General features: G+C 43.0%; 1 protein-coding gene across 1 annotated transcript in view; it reads left to right on the top strand.

The window, feature by feature from the left end:
• The window catches only part of ralgapa2 (Ral GTPase activating protein catalytic subunit alpha 2), a 47,268-nt gene that overhangs the window by 9,749 nt on the left and 11,590 nt on the right, over nucleotides 1–25,929 (top strand). The window contains exons 2-31 of the mRNA XM_068752339.1: nucleotides 211–321; nucleotides 615–664; nucleotides 6,063–6,120; nucleotides 6,844–6,887; nucleotides 7,035–7,215; nucleotides 7,342–7,457; nucleotides 7,606–7,744; nucleotides 8,289–8,497; nucleotides 8,729–8,974; nucleotides 9,148–9,330; nucleotides 9,811–9,945; nucleotides 10,050–10,198; nucleotides 10,291–10,402; nucleotides 10,517–10,754; nucleotides 11,326–11,508; nucleotides 13,260–13,406; nucleotides 14,521–14,643; nucleotides 14,806–14,876; nucleotides 14,957–15,047; nucleotides 15,156–15,329; nucleotides 15,852–16,013; nucleotides 17,256–17,452; nucleotides 17,535–17,633; nucleotides 18,182–18,337; nucleotides 21,637–21,765; nucleotides 22,780–22,908; nucleotides 23,134–23,192; nucleotides 23,543–23,651; nucleotides 25,263–25,373; nucleotides 25,832–25,900. Of these exons, the coding sequence (XP_068608440.1) occupies nucleotides 211–321; nucleotides 615–664; nucleotides 6,063–6,120; nucleotides 6,844–6,887; nucleotides 7,035–7,215; nucleotides 7,342–7,457; nucleotides 7,606–7,744; nucleotides 8,289–8,497; nucleotides 8,729–8,974; nucleotides 9,148–9,330; nucleotides 9,811–9,945; nucleotides 10,050–10,198; nucleotides 10,291–10,402; nucleotides 10,517–10,754; nucleotides 11,326–11,508; nucleotides 13,260–13,406; nucleotides 14,521–14,643; nucleotides 14,806–14,876; nucleotides 14,957–15,047; nucleotides 15,156–15,329; nucleotides 15,852–16,013; nucleotides 17,256–17,452; nucleotides 17,535–17,633; nucleotides 18,182–18,337; nucleotides 21,637–21,765; nucleotides 22,780–22,908; nucleotides 23,134–23,192; nucleotides 23,543–23,651; nucleotides 25,263–25,373; nucleotides 25,832–25,900 (3,980 nt within the window). The remainder of the gene's footprint in view (nucleotides 1–210; nucleotides 322–614; nucleotides 665–6,062; nucleotides 6,121–6,843; nucleotides 6,888–7,034; nucleotides 7,216–7,341; nucleotides 7,458–7,605; nucleotides 7,745–8,288; nucleotides 8,498–8,728; nucleotides 8,975–9,147; nucleotides 9,331–9,810; nucleotides 9,946–10,049; nucleotides 10,199–10,290; nucleotides 10,403–10,516; nucleotides 10,755–11,325; nucleotides 11,509–13,259; nucleotides 13,407–14,520; nucleotides 14,644–14,805; nucleotides 14,877–14,956; nucleotides 15,048–15,155; nucleotides 15,330–15,851; nucleotides 16,014–17,255; nucleotides 17,453–17,534; nucleotides 17,634–18,181; nucleotides 18,338–21,636; nucleotides 21,766–22,779; nucleotides 22,909–23,133; nucleotides 23,193–23,542; nucleotides 23,652–25,262; nucleotides 25,374–25,831; nucleotides 25,901–25,929) is intronic.

Below are 25,929 nucleotides of genomic sequence, written 5' to 3'. Positions count from 1 at the left end.
ACCCTTTGTTTTGGTCTGCCCAACGTTAATTTCAGTGTAAATGTCTTTACCCTGTAAATCTAGCGCTCTTCATGAATGCCTCTGTGAGTCTTGCTAATTTGCCATGTGGTAGAGGAAGAACTGCAACAGAAGGTGAACCTGAATTGCTCTTATTTGTCTTAGCCATCTTATGCCGAAATGTCATTGTTAGCATGTCCTTTCCTTCCACAGATAACATTGACAAGGGTGAACTGAAGGCGTTCTTCGAGAGCAACTGTTCGCAAATCTATTTTATCTTCTATGAAAATTTCATTACACTGGAAAGCAACTTAAAGCTGAAAGGTGAGTGCAAATATTTTGTTAACTGCACCCTAATTTACCATCATCCTAACCCCCCCTCCACACACACACACATTTATAAAGCAATGAGTATGCATCCACAGAAAAGTAATTTCTGTATATGTGCAGTATAGTTGATCTGCCGTGTCTAACTAAAGCACTACTGGGGTGTTTGGGGATTCATTCTCACTGGGAGTATGCGCTCATGGTAACACAAGCTGTTTTGAAAAAGCGTGGCCTGTATTTAAGCTAATGCGGTTATGTGTGTAAATCCAACTGCTTCTTTTGTGTTTCAGGGAACAAATCTCAACGGGAGGAGCTGGACTCTATCCTCTTTATTTTTGAAGTAAGTCTTTTTTTTGTGTTGTTGTCTTCCTTTCCAAAGTAAGATGCCTGTTTAGTGCTCAACTCTTTCATTCCATGGTCCCATGCTGAACCTATGTCATCTTAATGAAATTTATTTCAGTAGCCCATATTTAATATTCTTTGGAGACCGTGCAGAAAATACCTCGTACACGTTAACAGGTTGTGTGAACATTTATATATATATATATAATATATTCAAATCTGTATGCCCATGCAAAACAGATGAGGTGTGCCTGTGTGCGCAGCACATTGTTGCCCTGATCGCTCTGCTTTCCTGACACTCTTTATGTTACACACGCAGGTTAAAGTCCCTTACCTTGTTTTCCCATCAGACTGCAAAAGGCAGCTCCAGTTTCCAATACAAACAGACGGCTCTCCTGTTACATTTGTTCAGGGCAGCGCCGTGGATCAGAAAAATGTGGCTTAGTCTGTCCCTCTTTGTGCGCCATATCTTGTCCTCGTTTTTCTAGTCCCTTGGGGACCACCTATCAGTGGAGTGTCCCTTTGTGTTATGTCTAATGTAGTGTCATTATGCAGGTATAAGTTTGGATTCAGGATCACTGACCAATTTGTTTGTTTATCACAAATGCATCATGCTGGATAATTTTGTTTACATACGCACAATGCATAATTTATATGACTAGGAATAATACATTTTCTCTTGGAGACCGGTAATCAAATTATATAGAATATAAATAGAGCCCTTTACTTTGCACAACCTCTGTGGGGAGATTTGAACCTGGGTGGAAGCGGATGGAAACGAAACCAACATAGCCACTAAGTGGTCGTCCACATAAAGTCACAGTGGGGGGGGGTCAGCAGATGCTGAGGCGCATAGTGCACAGAGTTCAAGGCTCTGGAAGAACCACTGGACTCTAAAACAGTGGAGGCATGTTTTCTGGAGTGACAATCAAACTTCTCCATCTGATAATCTGATGGACAGGTCTGGTTTTTGGTGGTTGCCGGGACAACGGTACTTGTCTGACTGCATTGCACCAACGTTTGTAAAGAGAGAGGGGGGGGGTTTCAGGAGTTCAGCTCAGCCACTTAATTCCAGTGAAAAGAACTCTTAATGCTTCAGCATAAAACATTTTGGGCAATTTCATGCTCCAGACATTGTGAAAACAGTTTGGTGAAGGTTTGGAAGGTTTTAATCATTAATGACGTTAATCTACTGTCCCTTGGGTATGAATAGCAGTCATCAGGGATGTACTTATTGTTTCTGCCGTGCTGCAGGTTCACTGCAGGCAATTTACAAAGCCACTTCCTAAAAGTTGGCGCACTGTGAAAACTGTGAATTAAAAACAGTTTTGTCATCGACAATGCTCCTTGTTCTTTGTATGCAAAGATTTCTTAAGATTCTCAGATTTCGTAGAATAGATGATGAAACGTTATCCTTTTGGCCCGTTTTGCAAACGAATGGAAACATTTTTGCATTTCCATGGACTGAACCGGCAAACCTTTGTAAACGAGCTCCAGAGTGGAAGCTTTTCAAAATGCTGCTGAATCAATGTTGTGTAAATGGAGAAAATGTAACTCTCTTTGAAAATGATGGCGACATCCCTGTCAGGTTTATTTTTTCTTTTTTGCAAAGAGGCCACTTTGGCCAACGAGCATATTATTAAGCGACCCACATCTCAACCACTATTAATAAGACTGATCATTTCTGTGACCATGTCCTGATCTGCAAACATTGCAAGTCCTGAATATGTACATGGGAATGCGCCGTAGTTTTCCTCCTCCTCCTTTAAATATTTCTGTTTTTGCTCAGATCAGGAGGGCAAATGATGCCCTCGTAACATACATCACCCTCTCTGTGAATTGTGATGTGCAAGAGAGTTGAACTTGCACCACAGACTTTGCAAACAAATTGAAGTGCGTAGTGAGAGGACCTCTGAAAGGAGTCTTGCCAGGTAGCAATGGTGCAGAAAGTGTTTGCAGCTGTAATTCCACTGTTTGGACCAGAAGACTGTTTTTTTGCAGTCGTAAGACCAGATCTAGCCTCGCTGGCCTCGAGGGACGGTTTGTTTACCCTCCTGTATGACTGCAGTTGGAGCCACTGAGGCTGTGGGACAGGTTAAGGGATGGCTGTGGGACCAACAACATTCAGAGGAAAGTCTCTGCATACCCACTTTCCTCTGCAGGATGTGACCTCGGCGTGACCTCGTAGTCTGTCACACGGACCTGATTCAGCATTCCCAGCAACATTTCCCCTCATCATCCTCCCCAGAAAAGCCCCCAGACAGGGGCTAACTGAGCAACAGTATGTGGCTAACGTCTTATGAGGTAACATTAGTTCTGAAGTACACAATATTAAATTTAATTCAGCTCAGTCATGGCTCAAAAGCTGCTTTTATTTATTATCAGTCGGTGGCATTTTACTGATAACGATTTAACTGTGGTGGTGGTGTCGGTCGAGATGGCGGCTCATCTGTCTCAGAAAACCGCAACAAAACCACCATCAGAAGATTAATCATAGCATGATCATTTAAATGCTGCACAAAAGTGCTCCAGTAATACTCCATGCATGTAAATATTCAGTAATCGACTGATTAATAACAATGTCTCTGTGTTTTATTAACACCCATTAATTGTCTCGTTCTGACGGGTGTTATTGCATCATATTTCTCTGTATGAGCATCTTAGCTTGAATATAAACGCTCCTCTACATGTCGCCATTCTAAAAGCCATTCTGCGCAGGGATTCCAAAAAATGTCACCCCTCAAAATAGCAGTGCCTGAGAGTCATGACCCCCCCCCCCCAATGTGATGGTTGAAGCATGTCTCGCTGTGCAGATGGCACAGACTGAGGCAAAGAACCTTGATGTCTTAAGCTATGATTTAATTTGGGCTTTTAATGTGGTCTTTAACCTGAACTGCTGTTAAGTTCCAGTTATCGAGAACTATACGCAACAGAACTAAAATATGTTTCTGATGGGTTTGTTGTTGTTGTTTTTTATTCAAGTTAAGGGGAAGGTTTGTCCAGATTTTTGACTGGTGCTCTGAATTTAAAGATTATCATAAAAATAATTCAAGATGATCCAATCTGGCATCTGTGTCACCCGCAACTGGAGTTTTATTGCACTGTGCTGCTGCCACCTAGTGGCTACCAGTGGGCAATTAAAAAGCAACCTTCTAGTCGATTGCGTGCTTGCATCAGGTTTTCATGCATAATTTAGTACACGCTTATAAAATAAATGAAAAAACTTACTTTAGGCTTTAAAATATATTATATTTGGTGTTGTATGACGTGGATTTTAAATGTCCAGAGAGCTTTAGTATAGCACATAATGGCAGCATGCTCAGTCATTTGGTTGTATGTAAATACGCAGCCTGGTTTTGTCTCCACTAACAGAGCATTTCATACAAAGCAGGTTGCGTAACTGACATCAGACCTACAGAGGATTTTAGATGTCTTGTTTCCTTTGTAGGTCAAACTAAGTACATTCTGTATGGCTAGGAGAATAATCATTAACCTTTTCTCCTACGTCTACAAGTTAATAGATACAATTTTCTTTGTCTCTGGTGTCTTTGCATCTCTCAGGAGACGTCATTGTCCATTTTTGAACATTATGTTAATGAATTTAATTTCTTACTGGAAAACTGAATGCCCGTTATTACCATTAAAAAGCCCTTGTGGAACACCTCAGGCGGTATATTCGGTGTCATGCTGGTATATTCTGTGTCGTCCTGCAAGCATGGATCATGTAAATGCATTAAGGCTCTAGTTGCACCGCAGTAATGCCCACATCTTTATGCTGGAGTATGGCTGCAGATTAGAGTAACTCCCTCGACCCTCAGTCTGTCAGGCTCTGCATTTGCCTCATGTCAGCCAGTAAATTCCTCATTGTTGCAGCATTCCCAGCTCTGCAGGGAGTCTTTCTGAGCTAGCGTCTCCACCCCCCCCAACCCAATCCGGAACCCTGTAAGGACAGAGAAAGGCCGAGTTATTGTGTCTGCTCATGCACACACACACACACACACACACACACAGAAAGGCTTTAGCAGGCTATCCTGCTGTGTTGCCGCCTAGCATAATGTGTCTGCTGCCGCCAAGGAGATGGAGTAAAGGAGGCCCGTACAGAGATGCAATAATCCCATGCAGGATCAATAGCAAGGTTCAGCCACAGTCCTATACAAAGCATGCCATCACGTCTGCGGATCAGAGAGAAATTGAGCAGCGCAGACTGTCATCCATCACCCCTTTAAGTGATTTATGTCTTTCAGTTATCTCCTCTGTGACTGATGATGACGAGGATTTACTCCCAGAGGACAAGAAGGGAAAGTTATGGCGGGTGGCGGAGAAGAAAGAAGTTATTGACAAACGATAACAGTCGTGAAAAGAATTCTGGAGCAGCTCTGCTCCGAGAGTATAAAGATGTTACACGTTAAACCACAGGATAAAGTTAAAGTCATTTGTTCACGGTATTGTGTGAATAATCACAATTATTGTTATCTTTTATTGTTAAAATGACATTTCTTTTGATAATGCACATGACATTTGTGCTCTGAGTAATAAACGTAAGTTTCTGGTTGCGTGTTTTTATCTGCCTTGTGGCAGTGTTATTTTTATCTATATTTAAAAGTCACAAGGCATCCTTAAGTGTTTTTTATTATGTCTGTGGCTGGAGAGGACCTAAAGAAATATATGCATTGTGTTCATGCCTGTTTTTGGCCTTCTCTGTCTCCCCTTCATTTCCTGTGGGGCTATTCTTCAGGGTAGATGAATCATGTCGGTCTGAGTTGCTTTCCCAGTGCAGCGGGGTCAGAACAGCATACTTAAAGCAGTAAAGGAGAGACTTGACCTCCAATTGCAATTATCAAGTCTCATTGGGTCAGTGATTAGGAATGAGGAGAAGTGAGCCATTAGGCCATAACAGTGCTCTGACTTAACTAGGTGTGCAGCCACATACTCACAAATCTGCTGCTTTCCAGGCCTTTTATAATCCCTCTAGTGGGAACCAGTTAACCTTCCACTGCATTCAGGAACAATGACAGACTGCTGAAATGTTAGGGCGCATAATTAACCAGTAATGCCATTTCTCAGCACTACCCTGTGTCACTAGGATCTGCACACATGCTTGGCCAAGGAAGGGGAATGGACGAGGCATTTATGAGGTGTACACTGTTTAAAGAAAATAACAAATAAACATTGTTTTACATGTGGATGCTTGTCTGTTTTGTATTAAATTAATACTATGGATTGATTCATTTCATCTGTACAGGCAAGTTGGACAACCTGGAGCTGTTTACACATAGTTCAGTGGCCCTTCTGTGTAACCTAATGCAATCATTATACTGTTGTTATTCCTGAAATGTGCCAAACCCCAACTAATCACTTAATAAACCTCATTTTTCCTCTCTTTTTTTTTTTATCAGAAGATTCTACAGCATCTGCCTGAGAAAATCTACAACCGATGGCAGTTTCACAGTATAGGTATTTGTGCTGATTATTTCTGCATCATCTGCATATCTGTCTCTCCCAAATTCTTCTGTAACCTCTAAGAAACACTTAGCCGCCGCCGCCGCAGCTATGCCCGAAACCCTCCACAATGAAGAGACAATGATTAGAAGTCTTAGAAGGGATGTAAATTGTAAATGCAAATGAGCACTTTATTTGAAATGCAAATAAGTAATTTAATTATGCTGGCCTGATTTCAGTCCCACGGAAAAAGGAGAATCCTCGCAAGAAGCGACAACCCCAATTATAACGGTTGTTTGTCAGCCCGAGCTGAGCGATGATAGGAAGTCTATTGTTTTATATTACGCTCTATCAACTATTTAATCGTATCGTTCTTTAGGACAACATTTAGAGAACGGTTTGCATTCTGCTGCTCCGCTCGGAAGTAGCCATGAAAATTTACATGAAGGTAATTGAGCGATTCCCACATGGAGACAGATTTCCTTCGTGAAGGCCTCTCGTTGCCGGCTGATCTTAATTTTCATCAGGAAAATGTGAAGCACTTATTTTCTCTGGCCTAGTTTGTTGCAACCACCCATCGAGGTCCGTTTACCTCTGTAGAGACGACAGGGGAGAACCTTTTCTCTTTCTTTGTGCTGTTTTTTTTTGTCTTAGCTTATGATATAGGAGGCCTCTCTTGAGGATTTAGATTCTAAACATGCTTAACTATCTGACTGTTTTCCTGCGTTTTTCTTCCAGGTTCTATTTTGAAAAAGCTTCTACACACTGGAAATTCATTTAAGGTAAGTTTTGTTTTTATTGCAGAAAGAATCTTCCAGACTTGATCAGACTACAAAATAGGCCGCATTTAAAGGATTCCGCATACATAGTTGTCGGGAGTTCAACTCTGTTGTGCATTCTTTGATGTGTCCCAACGTTCCCCTCCCTAGATCCGCTGTGAGGGGATCCGTCTCTTCCTGCTCTGGCTGCAGGCACTGAGGGACAACTGTGCCGAGGAGCAGTTCCTCATCTTTGCCTGTCTGGTCCCAGGATTCCCTGCTGTGCCGTCCTCCAGAGGACCCTGCACTCTTGACACCATCATTTACAACCCCTTCTCCAACCCCCCGGATGGTGAATATGAATCTGAGACACTCAGTAATGATGAGCATGATCACCGATGGGATCTAAAATGGTCAGATTATCTGGGCTCCTTCTCTAGTTTCCGACACTCACTTTAAGGTATTTGTATCCGAACAGCCAAGGTGGTGCCTGAGGAGATTACGCCGCTGGTTCCAGCTGTCGTGGGAGAAAAGGTTGCCGATGACCAGACGTGTTTCATCCTCGAAACGCTGCTCAAGTACATGGTGATCCAGGTAATAACTAATTATTCACAGTAAATAATCAGGTTGTATTGCAGAGCTGCAGACAAGCTCCATGAACGGTTTGTCTGAGGGACTGTGATGCTAGAACTGCCTCCTCCCTGCAGCCTGACCTTGTCTGCCTTTGTCCTCCTTCTGTCAGGCATCCAGCTTGGAATGGAAGAACAAAGACATCCAGGACACAGGCTTCAGGTTTCTCTTCAGTCTTTTCAAGAAGTACTACCTGCCACATCTATTCCCCTCTTTCACCAAGCTGACAAACCTCTACAAGCCTTTATTAGGTAGGATGCCACACAAGTGCACGCACAAGAAAGTTAATTTTGTTCTTTTTAAATTACAATGCTATTACTACAAATGCACAGAATAGAAACAAGAGCTGCTACTTCGGAGGCAAAGTCTTTGTTTGTTTGTTTGTCCATCTGACTGTTAGCAAGATAACTCAAAAGGTTCTGGACAGATCTTGATGAAATTACTGGATGGTTTATTTAGCTGTCTTTGGGTTGCCATACCATAATTACCATATTATTATTTCCATAATAGTAATAGAAACATGGGAAAAGTGAGTTTTTCATAATATGTCCCCTTTAAAATACACATCAACTCTGATTCACTTTTACTTTTTATGGTTGGTGGAGGTCATTGCGTTCTCTGAGTGCTTTTCTAGTTAAAATATGGGTTTTGAAAATACTACTCAAGTTGAGAATTCACTGGCAAATCTTGTTCTTTACAGGACAGAATGATTTGAGGGGAAGAAGCAATCAAATAACAAGCAAATATCTTCGTCTTTTGCTTTCTATGTTTTTGTTTTTGCCCTCTCTCTGTCAGACCTCCCCCACCACAGACCAAAACCCCTCTATGTGCCAGTGACACGGAACAACGAGAGCACTTTCTGCACCAGGGACCAGTACCTGGCACCCCGTGTGGCCTTCATCACCTGGCTGGTCACCTTCTTCCTGGAGAAGAAGTATGTCAGCAATGCTGCTGCGGTGCAGAGCGCCAAGAACGGCACTGAGGTCATTCCTAAACTCATCCAGGTAAACGTAGAAGACTAATTCTGTTTCTCGTGTATTTCTGCAGCACAAACCCTTTCTTTATAAAGACACCTGGCCTTCAAAAACACAACTTTGGGACTAGTCAACCTGTAAAATGCTATAATCATAAACACATTCATCATTGTTATGTGTATGTAAAATCTAAGTATTTATATGCAGTACAGTTGTTGTACGGCTCTGCAGTGAGCTCTTGTGTGTGGCTGTGGTGCTCAGACTGTCACTGCAGGCAGTAGCGGCCAGGAAAAGGAGAAGGACAAGACATCAGATGGAGACGTGAGCGGGCCACCGGGCGAGTCTGAGAAGAACCACTCCAACAGCAGCACGCTGTCAGACAGACGAGCCAGCGATTCGAGTTTGTGTAGCATCGAGGAGGAGCATCGCTACGTCTATGACATGGTGCAAGGCATCCTGCTCTCCACCAGAGACAATGTCAACTTTGTCAACGAGGTCTTCCACCAGGTAAAGTGATTCTTCACTTGGTGTTGCAAAGATTAGGATCATAATACAGGCTCGATGCGATCACATGTACTTTGTCGCCCTCTGCTGTTCATTTGATCAACATTTATTGGTGTCATAATTTCTTTTCAAAAGTGTAACCGTCCATGTTACAACTCCCTGCTCTCTCTCCGAAGGCCTTCCTGCTGCCTTCCTGCGAGGCATCGGCAGCCAGGAAAGTCATTAAAGTGTACAGGAAGTGGATCCTTCAGGAGAAGCCAAGCTTCATGACGGAGCCTGATGTGACCACCGAGGCAGATGAAGTGGATGAAAGCGCTGAACGAACTCTCAGCACAGAGTCAAACAGCATTCTTGCACAGGTGGAAACCTCTGATTCAAAGAGCTGAATAAAACAGATTTTCTTAGCGCATACATTATAAAAGTATCTTCGCTAAACATGCAGCTAAGACTGTGTGAAATTATAGAAGGGTCGAAAAGAGTTTGCATTGTAGCTCAGCTATTTCTTTTATATATTTAAAATGTTTTTTGTATGCAGAATTCTGAAGAAAATTAGTCTAGATTCTAAAACAACCCACATGAAATGATCAGGACACACATCCGGAGTAGACTTATTACAGAATGCAAAAGAATATAGTTTATGTGCCTCTTATAAATCCAAGTATCTTATAATCGAAATGTATCTTACATATATCTGTTCATACTTTGTTTAACTTTGATGGAAATGATGTGGTAACGTAACATTCGTACCAATAAATCACGTCATATATCTACAGTATGAGTATAGTAATTGATCAGCTTCTACGTGCTTCTATTGTCATGCCTGCTCTGTCTTCTGCCAGACTTTACAGAAACAGGGCCACAAACGGACGTCCAGCTGGGGGAGGACTTACTCCTTCAGCAGCGCCATCAGCCGAGGGTTTCTGACAGAGGAGCAGAACAGGGCCATCAAGGCTGGTATCCAGCCCACTCTACAGGTCTGTGTCTGAGTCTTTTTGTATTCTGAGATGACAGGATTGGTGCCCACAATAACCAGAACGTACTATGTATATTCTTCTTATCATCTATAATCACTGTGTAGGTGTTCCTGACCAACTCATCCAATGTGTTCCTGTTGGAGCCATGCCAGGATGTACCTAAACTCCTGGATAACCAGGTCGAGGTGTGCAAAGGTGTTCTCAGCATCTACCGGCACATGATCATGGAGCACACAATGAGTACACAGACATGGTCAGTGAAATCTTCAGAAGTTGCCACGTTTTTTTTTTTTTTTTTTAAACAAGTTATTTACTCTTTTGTGATGTGCCCTCTGTTTGCTGCAGGGAGCAGCTGCTGCAGGTGCTGCTGAGGATCACGGAGGCAGTGATGAAGAGGCCTCAGGAAAACCAAAGAAAAGACAGCTTTGCTGAAAGTTTAGCCTCAGTACTCTTCAGGGTATGTCCACAGCTGCTGAGTTTAACATGACCATTATCTGATGTTATGGGACTCATAGCTGCAGCAGTGCTTGTCGATGAGTTGCAATCTTTGCTTGCCTCATTTTGCGTTCAGACCATCATTGTGGCGTGGGTGCGTGCCAACCTGTGCGTGTTCATCTCCCGGGAGCTGTGGGACGAGCTGCTGGCAGTGTTGTCGTCTCTTACCTGCTGGGAGGAGCTGGTGATGGAGTGGGCCAGCATCATGGACTCGCTGACGGCTGTGCTGGCCCGCACTGTGTATGGTCTGGACATGGCCAACCTGCCTCTGGACAAACTCAGCGAGCAGAAGGAGAAGAAGCAGCGAGGACGTGGTGAGGCGAGGGACATAGTGAGAAAAATGTGAATTTAGATTATGAAAGATTTTTAACTTTACATTACGATCTAGCTTATTTTGCAATTGGGATTGTTTCTTTAATTTCACGTGCAAAAGTCCCTCCTGTTGTTCAATCCCTCCTTTTTTCTGTCTGCATACGAGCAAATACATTTTATCGGGTCTGTATTTAGGAATCCCCAGCTTCAACCAAATTAATCTAAGTTGTCCAAAATATTATTAGATTGCGTGTAACGTGTAGTTGGCTCCGACATACATGCTGTCCATACATCAATATACTGTGTGTGTAACACATTCTTTTATGTTAATGTTTGTTTATTTTTTAACAATCCAATATGAAAGTTGTGTTTTTATTGGCTCATTTATTAGCAGGACTCCAGAAAAGCAGCTGCGTGGATATTCCTGAAACTTGGGTTGGGCATGTAGAGAGGAAGATTAGATAACTTAAATATGTATTTGGATAAAAGTTAGACAACAGAGTTTAGTGATGCTAAACCCAGAAGTAACAAATAAAATGTTATTTCATTCAAAATGCAAATGTTTTTTATCAGGAGTGTCCCAGGACTCCCAGAAGGCAGCAGCTGTAGCGCGCTCCTTCTCCCTGAGCTGGAGGACTCAAGGGGAGCAGAGTGGACCAGGAGGAGTCCAGGAGCCCATGAGGATTCGCTCTGCCACCACATCAGGAGCCCCTTGTGTGGAGAAAGCCCGAAACAACGTTCGACAGAAAGCCTCCGGTGAGTTACCGTAATGTGAGCATTGTCGCTGCGCGACGCAGAGCAAGCAAACAAAATGCAAAAGGTGGGGGGGGGGGTGGCTTTCACATTTCTGTCCTGTTGATTGTGCTCTCAGTATTAATCTGCTGGCTTTGTGTGGGGGCCAACAGCGCAGAACTGATAAGCTCCTGGCGCGCAGCTTCAGACTGCAGGGCTTATCGGGACTCGCTGACTGCTTGTGAAAGCCTTGAGACAGGTCACGTGTACGCTCGCCCAGGTGTCCGTGAAAGGGCCGACACCAAAGACAAAGAGGACAGCAGATGGCCCCCTTTGTTCCCCTCGCATGTCGGTGGCCAACGTCAACATGTTGCCATGTCAGCTTGACTGCAGGCATACAAACGCAATCGCCTCCCGCCAGCCCGCCCCAGCAGCATTTCAAAGGCCACCTTTGGACAGTCGTCGTCGTCAGCTCAACTCAGACACGGCAAACAGACCCTTATCTGATCGCGGCGTGACAGGTTAATTTTTACGTCGCACTGGAAAGCAGCAGAGGAGTAAAGAGCTGCCGAGCCCGTCCTGCTTGTCTTCATTTTGTCTCGACAGAATCTTAATGGGGAGGATAGAAGACGCCGATGATTCCTTTTCATTTTGTGGCTTCCACCCCTCTAATCACCACCAAGACGCCTGAATGGCAACCTCGATGAGCTCAGAGCAGATTTATTTTGTGCAATTACCACAAAGTCTTGGGGCATGCGTGCACGTTTGTGCTGACACAAACCCACAGCATGCATATGTTAATGCGTCCACTCTCTGATGGCCTTTATTCGTGTTTTGTGGGTGTGCAAAGATGGATATTAAACGCTCCTGCTTCAGATTCCCTGCCATTCTTTGCCCTAATTGGGCTTCTCCCACATTGATCTTCAAAGGTCCGACAGACATCCTTCCTCCTCCTCCTCCTCCTCAAGAGAGAAGGCACACACATAATTTGCACGGCATCATTAAGAGTGTAATTAATGCTAATTAATATGTTTAGATGGAAGGCACTGGCTGGCGGGAGGGAAGATGATGCATATCTCACTGAAAGCAGAGAATAGGGCGGTACTCTTTCGCTGCTGTCTTTGAAATCCAGTCCGGAGAGCTGTTCAGACACACCAGCGCTGACGGCTGTCAACGACAGACTCGACCCGTGTCTGGAAATATTAACCACTAGTTTAGTGGTAGCCTCGTCTTCAACCATCATACCCTGTTGCAGCAGCTCTCACGCTGCCTTGGCTGGAGTCTGGAGAAGTTACACTTTTACAAATACTTAGACTTTACTTCCTGTGTAGATTCTAATCTTAAAAATGTATATGCCGGTAAGATTGTTCTTGAATGTGTAAGATTGAAGACAGATTACATAATAGAACATTTAACAAGTTTTAATTATTACTGCATTCAACATTAATACTTTTAAAACAGTCTTAAATATCCATCCAGCAGCAGTCGAACTATACACGATGGCCTGTCATCAATACCTTCAACAAACCTGTTGACGGTTTCATTGACCTAAATTCGATTTGAATCATTTCTTCCGATTTAAATCTGATTTTGAAATCCTTCTCAGAACAAACACTTTATTTCCTCTGCTTTCCCGACCGGTGATGTTTCTGTGAGGTACTTCTGCAGCCCTCTGTACCAGACAGTTAACTCTGTCTTCTTCCCTTTACATCTTTTCTCTTTCCACTGTCTTTCTTCCTCCTCTTTTTTTTTTTTTGCTTTTACTATTATGGAAGCTAAGCGAAGCCAGTCCATCAGCAACTGTGTTCACCTGTACGAGGCTATGCCCGCTACTAAAAGCGTCCCTATGGTGCTCCACACTGTGAGCTCTTTCTTGCCTGGTATTTCCTCTGGTAACTCTGCTTGCTCTCACAGACTCTCAGGTAAAAGTGCGTTCTGAGAGCTGCATGTTTGTGTGACCTCACCCTGCCTTTTCATACGTCTGTCATGTGCCTCCAGTTTATGCTCCTCATCAGCGCATTTGGAACAGAGAAGTTAATGTTTCAGCACGACTGTCTTGTGCTCATAGAAAAATGTCAGATTTTCTTGGGCAGCTGTTTAGCACGAGTATGGCTCAACCCCAGTTCCTCTTTTTAATCCTAACCCCTGAGTTTCAAGTGCCCCTAACTTCCCCTCTGAACCAAGTCAAGCGGGGCTACTGGTTGAAATCATATTCTAGGAAATGGGACGCCACTCATTACGTCATCAATAGATAAGTTACATCAAGGTTAAGATATTTATCACAGACATTTATCCATTGACGAATAAAATGCAACTGTCTGATCCTGCAGCAGTTCAGCAGCAGGTTTCATTTCCACTGGAAATCAGATTAGATGCCTGATTTACTCAGGAAAACATGAAAGTATCAGATCTATACGAGCCTGTTGCTGATCTATACATAGATCTATGCAAGCCTGTTGCTGATCTATGCACGCCTGTTGCTGCTGCCATTAAATCAATATATAGCAGTTTCTTTTTTGTTAAGTGCAAGTTAAAAGATCCAGTCACATATTCATTTACATCTATTTAATTATTAATCAGACCTTCCTATGAACAGTTTTGCAGAGATACAAGGGATACGTAACATTTATGAACTTCTTTTACATTAAGGGTAGCCGTCTTTCATTTTCTGCTTCTGTATGCAAAGCATTCTGGGATTTTCTTCCACAACCTTCTACCCCTCTGAATTGAGTTTGCATCTGAAAATGCTTTTTTTTTCCATCCCCGGAAGAAACGGGACACACTGCACCCTACATGGAACATCCATAACAGAAGGGTAGGGGGGACTGCTCGCCCTGAGGTGGGGGCTGGGATTGGGCCTGCGTCTGCACCGCCACTGCACGTTGCATGTCCTAATTTCACGCCATTGTTCACATGATTGTGCCACATCTTCACCTTAACTTTGTCTTCAGATCCTGAAAAGTAGTAAAAGACCCATCCTGGTGTGTTGACATGAGGATGGTTTGTTGTCTGACTGTATCTTCTCCTCCGTCTCAGATGTGGAAGAGGGTCAGCTGTCAGAATGCGGGGGAGAGGATGACTTGGGATGTGCGGACGGGCCTCTGGCGCGAAGCAGCAGCACCTCAGACATCACCCAACCGCTGTCTGACATAGCGCCAGGTATAGAATGGATTTTGATGCACGTTTATCTGTCTGTGTCGGCCTTAAAACTTTCTCACCATCTTTTGATCTTGGTCGGATATAAAAAAGATGAAATATTCTGTCACAAGGACATGAATGTACAACTTACTTGTTGTACCTTCCCTGCCTGTTTAACTTCAGCCCAGAAGAGGGAGTGCTCCCCCACCTCCTATGGCTGTGACGGGAGGGAAGAAGGCAATGAGCCACCAGTGGTGAGGACATTCATCTTGTCTTACGTTATTGGGCCAAAGCAATGATCTAGTATTTCTAATGCTTTGTCCTGTATTTCTAGATTCTTATCCGGCGGAGCAGCAGCCCGCCTGAGACAGAGTGCGACGCTGAGGGGCGCACGAGTCACGCAAGACCCAAGATCAGGGAGAAAAGTGAGCCATTCCAGCACTGATTCTTTCTCTGAAATGAAGAATCCCTTGGAATCTGTTAAGCTGAAATAAAATGAGAAAACAACAACACTCTTCCCTTTGATTTAATAGGTGAGAGTATAAGCAGTGAGACATCCAGTGGCTACCTCAACGAAGCTGAGGTTGCTTGCCAGGCTTTCGATGAGGAGGGGGACACTCAGTCCACGCAGTCGGCCCACATGGACGTGACCGCCGACCCCCAGAGCCGGGGGAGTCTGCTGCTCAGCCACAACGAGGCTCTGGCAGGTACTGGAACGCTGACGACGTATTTATTGCAGACGATGTCTTTTTCAGTTAAATAACCGTTCAGTGGTGACGGCGTATTAAAAACTCACAGCGCAATCAGAGGGGGAAGGCCGTTGACGCAGTTTAGCAGCTCTCGAGGTTGATTTGAGATTCGTCTCATTGAGAGTTCTGGATTCTCCTTTTGATGAATCAGTCATGCTGAGTGTGGCACAGTCAGAAACTTTGACCTGCATGTCTGCTGTCGATCTTTCATTGCTTTATTGTTCTGCCTGTGGTCGACAGTTTGTTTTAGATTTGGATGGAAGTATTTGTCAGTAGCAGCTATTTTTATTTGTACATATTCTCTCTGATTTAAACCCTTTATTATTGATAGATTGTCGCCTCTTTGCCCCTCCCACCCTCGTATGTGAACTGTGTTGTCAGCATGATCACCATGACGTTGTCACTCTCCCTTTAGTTCTGCTCGCCCCCCGTTCCTCCTCCTCAAAACCAGTTTTATCCCTTTCCCCTTGTTGTTTTTAGGTCCTGAGTGTGCCTTCCCTCCCCACTCTGCACCCCCGTCCTACCACTACCCCCAGAACCCTCCCGCCTCACCGGCCTTGCTGGTGCACGCAGAGTGCCCGCAGGACTGCCCCCTGGACGACACCATGCATCAGTCTGTCTTACACATGCCACACCACTTGGGTACTGCTCCCCAGCTGCTACTCATCATTCAGACCACAGTCCTCTTCCACATCTCCCTTCCCCCTTCCTTGGCTTTCTTTCCTTTCATTACTCCGAGCTGTGTTTTTGTCGTTCTCCCAGATTTGTAATCTTTTTTTTGCTTCTCCATTCAATCAAATAAGCTTTTCCTGCATTTCATTTTAGTTGTGTACAATATTTTGCTCAAATATTCTCATCCCTGCAAATCTTTTAGCCCATCCATACTATCCATCTCCATCGTTAGTTGGCCTTAAAGGGACAGTTCACCCCAAAAATCCCAAACTTTATTTTCTTCCTTTTGCTTGATTGATCCTTCTCTGTCTGTTGCAGATGCAGTCAAAGTAAATATACACCAATTTCATTTTTTTTTTTCAGACGGTGCACAGAAATGACACATTGTTTTGTTTTTTTTCCTCAGAAAGACAAATTAGGAAAGTCGTAAAAAGAAAGTAGCTTCATTCAGAAAAGAAGTCTTGTGAGATCTGCTGTGAATTTTTACGTAAAGGCAAGCAAATTAAATTGGATGGAAAATGCATGTTTCAAAGCATTGCTTCAGCTTTCAGTGGGTCATGCTTCATTGCAGATATTCTTGGATCTGAAGAGTTCGTCTGCAGTGATAACAAAAGAATTCGTGTTTTTACAACATCATCGGTGTCTGGATTATCTTGAGTGAGCAGTCAATTTCTGAAAAAGATTACTACAGTTTTTCAAAATACTTTTGTTTTTGGCACCACATTGAAGTGTCACTTAATTTAGCAAAAAATAAAACATCTCTACAACCAACATCTCCTAAACTTAACTAGCACTTTAACAACCTAGATTTATAAATAGAACATTAAATCAATAAGAGCAAAATGTAGAATAATATATAATTAAGATTTGGGATGAGCTGTCAAAAGCGGCATCTACTCCCCGTAGTTTGTTGGCTGCCCACTAAGTGGCACTGTCTTCCCGCAATTCAACCTGAATAAAATTGGATGATGAGTGTGTCTGTTTCCCCAAAAGTGTTTCAGCACTCTGATTAGTTTCAGTAGACAACAATCTTAATGCATTTGGAAAAAGGGGAATGTTGCATTTGGTCAGCAACTGCTGATAGTTCCCATATCTTCTATGAATTACAATTAGGTTCATTTTGTATCGGGAACCACCAGACTGTTAGTAGATGTTAACACGTATTTCATTTCCTAATCCGAACCACCCCTAACTCTTTTTACGAACATGCAGACAGCAGTGAATGCCTGGCTGATGATGATGTAAGCATCATTGCGGGTGGGACCCTGACTGGTTGGCATGCTGATTCGGCCTTCGTCCTGTGGAGGAGGATTTTGGGTATCCTCGGAGATGTCAACAGCATCCGTTGCCCCAACATCCATGCCAAGGTCTTTACCTACCTTTACGAACTCTGGCACAAGCTCGCCAAGGTAAGGTGGAGAGGCAGAAAACATTGTTTTGTTCTGTGTGTGTGAATCAAAGGGAGGTTTTATTGACTGAAAGTGCTTACAGATCCGGGACAATCTTGGGATCAGCGTAGACAACCAGTCTTCTCCTCCCCAGCCTGCCTTCATCCCTCCTATAAGAATGCTGGCCTCCTGGCTCTTTAAGGTATTAATACAGCAGACAATTTACTAAACAGGAGTTCCAATCAATGCATAGGTTTGATTAGTTTTCCATTTGTGGGGGGGGCGACTAAATAATGATTTCTGTCAAAATGGATACATTTTATGTCGTATCTGATAGATATTTCAACTGGCATGTCCTAAAAGTACTTGGCTTTTCTTTTTTGAGTCATTTTAACCAGTATCAAATATTAGTCAACTTTGTTTGTGGAACATTTATCAAAACAAAGTATTAAATCAAAGTCCGAGAAAATGAAAGCAAGAAAAAACATCTGTTAAATTTACACTAGATACTACATTTTGGAGGTTAAATGTTATATTGCTAGTAAATGAACAGGAATTTCTTATAACTGATTTCATATATTTTATGACAGGTGACAAGCAGGTGGTAGTGTTTATCTACTAAAATCTACTAATATATAAATAATACTTAGTAGTAAGAAAGAATCCTGAAGTTTATATTAATATAATATACACAAGTGGAACAAAACAACATAATTAATTTTAGTTGTAATGCCACTGTCCCCTTCACAGTCCACCATGCTGCCCTCTGAGTACAAAGCTGGAAAGCTGCAGGCTTACAAGCTGATCTGTGAGATGATGACCCGGCACCAGGACGTGCTCCCCAACAGTGACTTCTTAGTGCACCTCTACCACATAATGCACAAGGGCATCACCAGCAATGACCAGGTACTTCCAACAGGTGGCGCCGACAGTAACACCGTCAGCGTTCCTGTTTCCATCACCCGATTGCACATTAGTGAATCTCATGTTACTGGCCCTGTTGTACATGGGGAAACGGTGGATTGTATTTAGCAGTTTCCCATTCTAAGCCCCCCCCCCCCCCCCCCCATTCCATCCACCTGTTAGTTCTTATGGAACACAGATAATCTCTTTGCTCATCATTCACACCTCCTATGTGTCCAGGTCTTTTTGCAGTAACTGACAGGAGAGCGTAAACCTCGCGTAGCTGCACTTGCCAACCTAAGATTGGCCAGGCTGGTTGTCTTGTCTGTAATGTTTGAAAACTACATGCCAACTAGTGGCGATGAAGAATGCTCCGGTGCTTTGGCATCTTCACCCTTCCTCTTATTCAAATTTGGCTTCACTCCCTTCCTTTCCAGACGAAGCCGAGTGAAGATGAATGGAGTCCCCCCCCCCAAAACAAAAGGACAGGGATAAAAGCGCGTGTGGGTGGGGGGGGGGGATTTTGCAAGTGTGTGTATGTGGGTGCCCTCCTGGCAGGGTTTGTATTGCTCCTTGGCAGCGCGACAAGCTTATTAGAATGTTTTCCATGTCGTTAAATAATGTTTTGAGCCCCCGCCGCGTATACGTGATTAATTAAGGATTGACGTCTGTCGCGCTCCGTTAGACTGACACGTCGGCCGTGGGGGGGGGCAGAGCGGGCTGGCCTGCCCTGCCTGTGTGTTTGCAAGTGTGTGAAGGAGCGGGAGGGGGAGACTGTGGAACGTAGTGTAGAGTAGAGCAATGGGGAGGGGGGGGAGGGGGGGTTGACAAGGCAACATTCTCCTGCTTTTGTTGTCGCTCTGTATAATGCGTCAAGGGGCCGGAGCAGGCCTGGCCACTGAAGCATGCTGAAATTGGCCGGAGAAAAGAGTCCTCACGCCACACAATAGAGGACAGCCGCACGCCTGCTTAACATAAGAAAGTGGCCCTTACTCCCCCCTCCTCCTCCTTCCTCACTGGCAGCCCCCATCCCACCTAAATATATATATAGATGTACATATATACAACATGAAAAACATGTCAAATAAATCTTTTCAGGTATGAATAAAGGCTGGTCTGCACTTTGTCTTGTCAGATATAAGGTTTGTGTTTAGTTCAGTTGTTTTACATGCATGTAGTACACATCCGATACGCTAGCTTGCAGGTTGTGCATTTTCTTTTGGTCATTGATTTATCTAATAATTATATAAGTCTTAAACATCCACACTTTGTACACGGCGGGGGGGGGGGGGGTCGTCGTGGCATTCAGTTTAACTAAGCCTAAATAAAATGACACCTCATTGGAGTGTCAAGGTCAGGGCTATTGTGCTGACTATCGTTTCCTGGTCAGTGCGCTCGCAAAGGCTTGACCGTAGTCCTAGAGCAGTGGCCTATCAGAGGCGGGCTGGATCATTGGACTTAAAACACAGTTTTTCTTTAGATTTTTTTTACTCTTATCCATTCTGCATGGATGAAAGAACACCAATTAAAAACATTGGTTAGTTTTGGATGGATAAACGCATTATGGCAGATACAAGTAGTTTCCATCGCCTCTGCTTTCAGATCAAAACGTGCTGCTTCTTAATTTGATTCATCTTGTTACGACAAATCCAGAGGTCTCGTATGTTTGTTAAATGTGGTATTTGACCCCCCCCCAGGCTATACAAATACGGTTGTTGTTTAAACCTCACGCCGTCGTCATGCAGGTGAGTCACGTTCACCTTGTGAAGGGAAAACCACAGGTAATATAATAATGTTGCATTCAGTCGATGGTACGTTTTCTGATGTTGCACCTAAAGAGGCACCACCAGACTGAACCTGTCAACCTAGGGTGGGGGGGGGGGCAGCAGGTGGACTGTGTGCTTTCCCAAAGATGAGGCCGTATGAAAAGGCCTGTGGTGGCTCTATTCAGAGTTACGTTAATGTACCTTTTGTGGAGCGGGGGGCCTTTCCTGCTGCCAGTACAGAGCCACGTGCGGAGGCTGAATTGTCATTTGTGTGCGCGCACCTCAAATCATGTTCCCTCTACTTACACATACAATAGGAAACACTTTGGGACTCTGCATTTGTGAGTTTCTTCAAATTGCTCATTTCAGACAATCAAGCAATAGTTTGCTGCATGCTAATTACGCCTGACTGCGCCGCACATTATGTCTCAGAGGTCAATTACCGACAGACCGAGGGTAAAAACGGCTCCTCAATCTGAAAGCTCTTCCTACCAATTTTCCTCATCCAGTGCAGTCGTGTTGGCTTGACTTTCTACTTATTGACTCTACATGTTTATTCTATCCCCCCCCCCCCGCCCCCCTTTTGTTCACCTGCATTCCCTGTTTACCAAAGCTTCAGGCGATTAATATTTTTCTAGAGAGAGAAATTGTGCGTGTGAGTGTTTGCTAAGGTGACCCCCCTCCCTTCAGCTAGAAACAGGCTAGTGTTTGAACTGTCTGATTTACACAGTTTATGGCCAAGAAGGCAGGTGTTTGGAGCCTGGACCTTGCCTTTGTACACAAGCAGACGCACGCTCGTCTCAGATAAGAGACAAAACAATCAGTCCGCCTTTACCGAGATGATGCATTCTCATGCCGGCATATTTTTCCAAAGAATATTTCCACAATGGAAAAGGGGCCTTGCCATCTAAAAATAGCAAACCTCTTAACAGCTCTTTATGGGCTTTTCTAGCATGACATTATTCTGTACATGCTTGAGCAGTTTGTGCGGAGCCCTCTGCAGTGCATATGTCACTGTTGAAAGGGCACCCATCTGCTGCCTCGGCATAACAGCACCTTGCCTTTGGTTTTAATTACAGGTGTGTGTGCGTGTGTGTGTGTGCGCTCATAGCTAAGGAAAAGTTGAGATCTTTTGTTCTCCCTCCAGTGACCGATCCGTCTGCTGCCTGTTTCTCTTCTTTCCTCCTGTCCTAGTCTGTTTCTTTGACCTTTAGTGACGTACGTTTTTGATGCAGTCACTCTCATTAACAGTTTAATGCTTTGCCTACCTGTTGAAGGGGAAAAAAAAACATTTTCCTTTGCATGTCTCTCATACTCTGGAGTGTTCATAGAATATGTCTGCTTCCTTCCACTTGTACTAATGAGAACTTGCACTCAAATCAAATACAATCCCCCCCCCCCCCCCAAGCTGTGAACGTCCCTGTAGAAGAATGCATCTGATGGTCAGTGGCTAATGGCACTAATAGAAATGTGGAAAACGCTGTTTGACACCTATTAACACACAGGTTTTGTGTGTCTGTGTGTGCATGTCATCAGGATGTTCTGAACACCATCATTCGTTCCTGCTCTCCTCGTTTCTTCTTCCTCGGCCTGCCAGGCTTCACATTGCTTGTCGGAGATTTCATCACTGCTGCTGCCTGTGTCCTCAGCTCTGTCTCCTCAGAGGTACAAACGGCTTCATTATGTCTAGCAAACCGGGAAAAAAATGGTAGGAAAAGGTTCCATTTTGCTGATATTTTCACTCCTCAGATGTAGCGGCGACAAAGCGATGCTGTTTGTTTGAATTGAAAGAAAAGAAGTGTCATCAATTCACCAACAACATAATGTCTTAATGTTTTATTCATGCTGTTTATTCACATTGAACTATGCAATATTTTTTTTAAATACTTGTTATTGTGGAACAAATTTAAAAAAAAAACACGATTCCTCTGCATGCTTGTTCATGCTCAGTATTTGTCACCTTGATTTGCTCGTGTCTAATAGCATAACTATTTTTCTTTGTAGTAATTGAATTTGACCCAGAAAATATTCTTTTCTGAATTTAAAAACATCTAAGGGACAAAATAACCCAAATGATTGAGATTATTTTGTTTCCCTCTGTGGTCTTTGCAAGGAAATCAAGAGTGCATTCTTCAAAAGTGGAAAAACTTATTTGCTTGAAATCTAATGTGCAACTACGAGTCAAAGAAATTTAGATTTTGCTCAGTCTTGCTACACACATTCCTCATCGTGTTAATTTCATATTGTGCTGTGCTGATTTCCTATGATTGAAACAGAATTTAAATGTGCAAATCTTCATCTAAAAAGCCAGAAGTAAACAAATGTTTCCCATTTCACAACAAGTTGGAGTTGGCGTTGTCCTAGTTCTGCTAAAGCGTCTATCAGGTATAATTTAAAGAGACAATTAACATGTTATTCCTACCTGTTCATATAGGTATATACAGTATGGAGGCTGAGCTTCAGGGTAACAGGGTAGCATTTGCTCCATTTGTGCCAGAAGATGAGCAGTCTGATATCAAGCAGTATCAACTTAAAACATTTTGTCTTTGAATGCCTGCTGTTTTTAGGGAGATTAGGTTTAACAATAATATAATGAATAAAAACCTACCGGTAGTTCAATTAAACTGAGTTGTTTACATGTAGCCTCAGAGAATTAAAGATGGCATGTTGTTTCTTCAGGCTCCAAGGATGGAGGCTCAGACAATCCTCGGCTCCCTCGTGTGTTTTCCCAACCTTTACATCCAGATACCTGTACTGCAGTGTGTGCTTGGCTCTGACGACATTGTTGTTGGCAATGAAGATATCAAGGTAAGTGACCAACATGTGTACTTAATATGTGCCGGTAATGGCGTGAATGCTTTTTATACATTAGCCTTGAATTGGCATCACTAGGATGTCAAGGATTCAGTTTGACCCCAATGTCACATCAAGTAATATGATTTTTTTTAAACAAATGTTAATATATGAAGTGACTAATATGCAGTAATATATGAGGATTAAGCAGATAACCTACATGTTGTCTTTATTGTTCAGGATTATCTGGTCAACATCCTGCTGGACACAGCAACAAAGGAACATTGTGAAGGGGCGAGGTAGGATTGAAAACACTGGTATTGATGTGTATTTTTTTTTAAATGTAATATCATCTGCTTATTTGATAGTTGTTCAGTGCACTCATTCACGCACACACTCGCACACTCACACACTCGCACACTACGGACAATTTGGAGTAAACAATTCACCTAAAGGTTAAGGAGGTCGGAGGAAAACCCACACAAACACGAAGAGAACATGCAAACACTACGCCACCATATCATATCTATGTTTTTGTGTGTGTATGTATACGTGTATATGTATATATGTGTGGGAATATGTATGCGTGTTGAAAGTATGTATAGAGACTACTTATTCTTTTATGTAAGTGATGACTCCTGTCGTTCAGATGCATCGCCGTGTGCAGTCTGGGTTTATGGGTGTGTGAGGAACTGACACAAAAGAACATCCACGACCAGGTTAAAGATGCCATCAATGTTCTGGGAGTAACACTAAAGGTCAGTGGAGACCAGAGGCACGAAAACCTTGTCATTTTAGTGTTCTCTTTCACTTTGGTGTTGACAGCTAGGATTTTTGTGATGTTGTTGTTGTTGTTTTGTTCCATTAGCCCCATAGTGCTGAGCTTCAAGAAAAATAATATTGTTGATGATGTAAAATCACTTCAAAACAATTTCAACACAGTGAGTGTGGGTGTGCACATATAAAACATGTCCAGTGACGACGCGGGGCAGATTTTAGAAGAGCCCTGTTTTCCTAAGTGAAGAGATGCAGAGAAACAGTGGATGCCGGTTTTTATGGCTTTATTTCCATGGAAAAGGGTTTTGGGGCGGTGGCGTAATTTCCAGGCTGCTGGCTCTCCGTAGATGTGGGCCAATTTAAGCAGCCACATCTCCCAGCTTCCTGCTCGAGCACCCCCCCCCCCCCCCCAATCCCCTCTCTCTAATGGAGCAGTAATCACTCCCCTGTACAACTTGACACACAGACTCAGCCAGCCCCAAAATAGAGGGTATAGGCTGGGGGGGGGCACTGAAAGTCTCTTTTCTAAAAGCAGGTGCTGAACTCCCAGGGCCCCTTTTTGTGTTTGTCCATTTCTGTACTCCCCACAATGTCTCCTCTTGTTACACGTTGAGAGGCATTCACATGGAAGAAATGGGAAATTCTATTTCTCCACAAAGAATTTCAAATCACCAAAGAAATCCACATTTGAAAGAAAATTGTCAACAGCTCAATTCTCCTCTCCAATGAGTCTGGAGAAAATGAGCCACGGCTTGGAGTGGAAATGAAATTACGCTGATTATACACACTGAAAATGAAAAGCTAAATTTAAGGAAAATGGCTTAGAATTTTGTCACAGTGAATATGCGTCTGAAATCTCCCCGTTTCTTGTAGCTTTTGCCATTTTATCTCTCTGTATTCAGGTGGCGCTCATGCAGCAAGATAAACTGTAGCATTATCAGCCTCCTGGAAGATACATTTATTAACACTAAAGTTTAAAAGTTGGAAAATAATACATTTTCTCACACAGTTCAGATTCATTTTATTTTACACAAATTATGTCAATGATATAAATTTGGTGTCCCATCTGTATCATCATACTTTCATTTGTATATGTAAATATGTAATTTAAGCGCAACTGGGCTTTGTGAACCAACAACTCACTGTGTTATCTTCAGCTCATCTTTAAGCAACTGGAGAGTCTGAAAAAGTTGTTTCTTTGTTTCGATCATTTGAATCTGTGCTGACAGTTGAAGTACTTTAAAATACTCAAGTATAATTTATTATTATAACATAATAATATAGTAACTTGATTTGTAGAGCTCCTTTTGTACATGAAATGTTCCTCAGAATGCCCTTTTCTTTGCTGGTGCCTCTTTCCTCTTGACATATTTTTAGAATGAAAATATATGGTCAATTTGGTTACATGCAAATAAACGACAACTAATAATCTGAAAATTGAATGAATTATCATTGTACAGTGTAGCAGAAAGATATATCAAACAGTTTGTGGCTGCTACTTATTTGAAAGATGAAAATAATTTGCGTCATTGATCTGTTCTCGTTTCGTTCTCTTATGTGTGTGTGTGTGTTTTTTGTTTTGTTTTATCCAGTTTGGGAACAAAGCAGTGGCTCACGCAGCCTGTGACGTGTTTCAGCTACTCATTTCCCACTGGGAACATCTCCAGAGGTTGGAGGTCACTCTGCCTAAAAAAATCATTGAGGTAACATACACACACGTGTGTTGAAATCTGCGTCAATAATAGGTGCGATTTAGTGTAAAATAGCAAAAAAAAAGCAATGGCGTGTTTATGAATCCATGTTGACATGCATTCGACCGATCGCTGTGCAATTGAAACTATTAAATGATTATTTGATTTTAACTATGGAAGCATAACATGCCAGAGTGAAAGCCAGCATGGAATGTCCTTGCCCTTCTAGCCCACCGCAACAGTACATCTAAAATAGACGTTAATGAATTCAGTATTACTGCGTGGCATCAGAAATCCGTAAACGATACGATAACAGTTTACTGCCGCATCTAAAAAATATAAGTCTTACGTGAGTCATTCCTCATGCTTGTGTGTAGCCGACATTCATTTCACCACACAGCTCTGACTCAGCTGATGAATAGGAGTGTGTCATCCAATTATTCTTTCCTCTTGTTTTTGTCCCAACACAGATCTTTGTGGCAACAATAGCCTTTTTGTTGCCGAGCGCCGAGCACTCAACGGTAGAAGCAGACAAAAAGGTACACGTTGGAGAAGGGAGGATGTGTAA

The sequence above is a fragment of the Brachionichthys hirsutus genome, chromosome 18 (assembly GCF_040956055.1).
Source record: "Brachionichthys hirsutus isolate HB-005 chromosome 18, CSIRO-AGI_Bhir_v1, whole genome shotgun sequence".
Classification (NCBI taxonomy): domain Eukaryota; kingdom Metazoa; phylum Chordata; class Actinopteri; order Lophiiformes; family Brachionichthyidae; genus Brachionichthys; species Brachionichthys hirsutus.
Note: the sequence above shows the minus strand (reverse complement) of the source record. Positions and strands in the feature narration are given on the sequence as shown.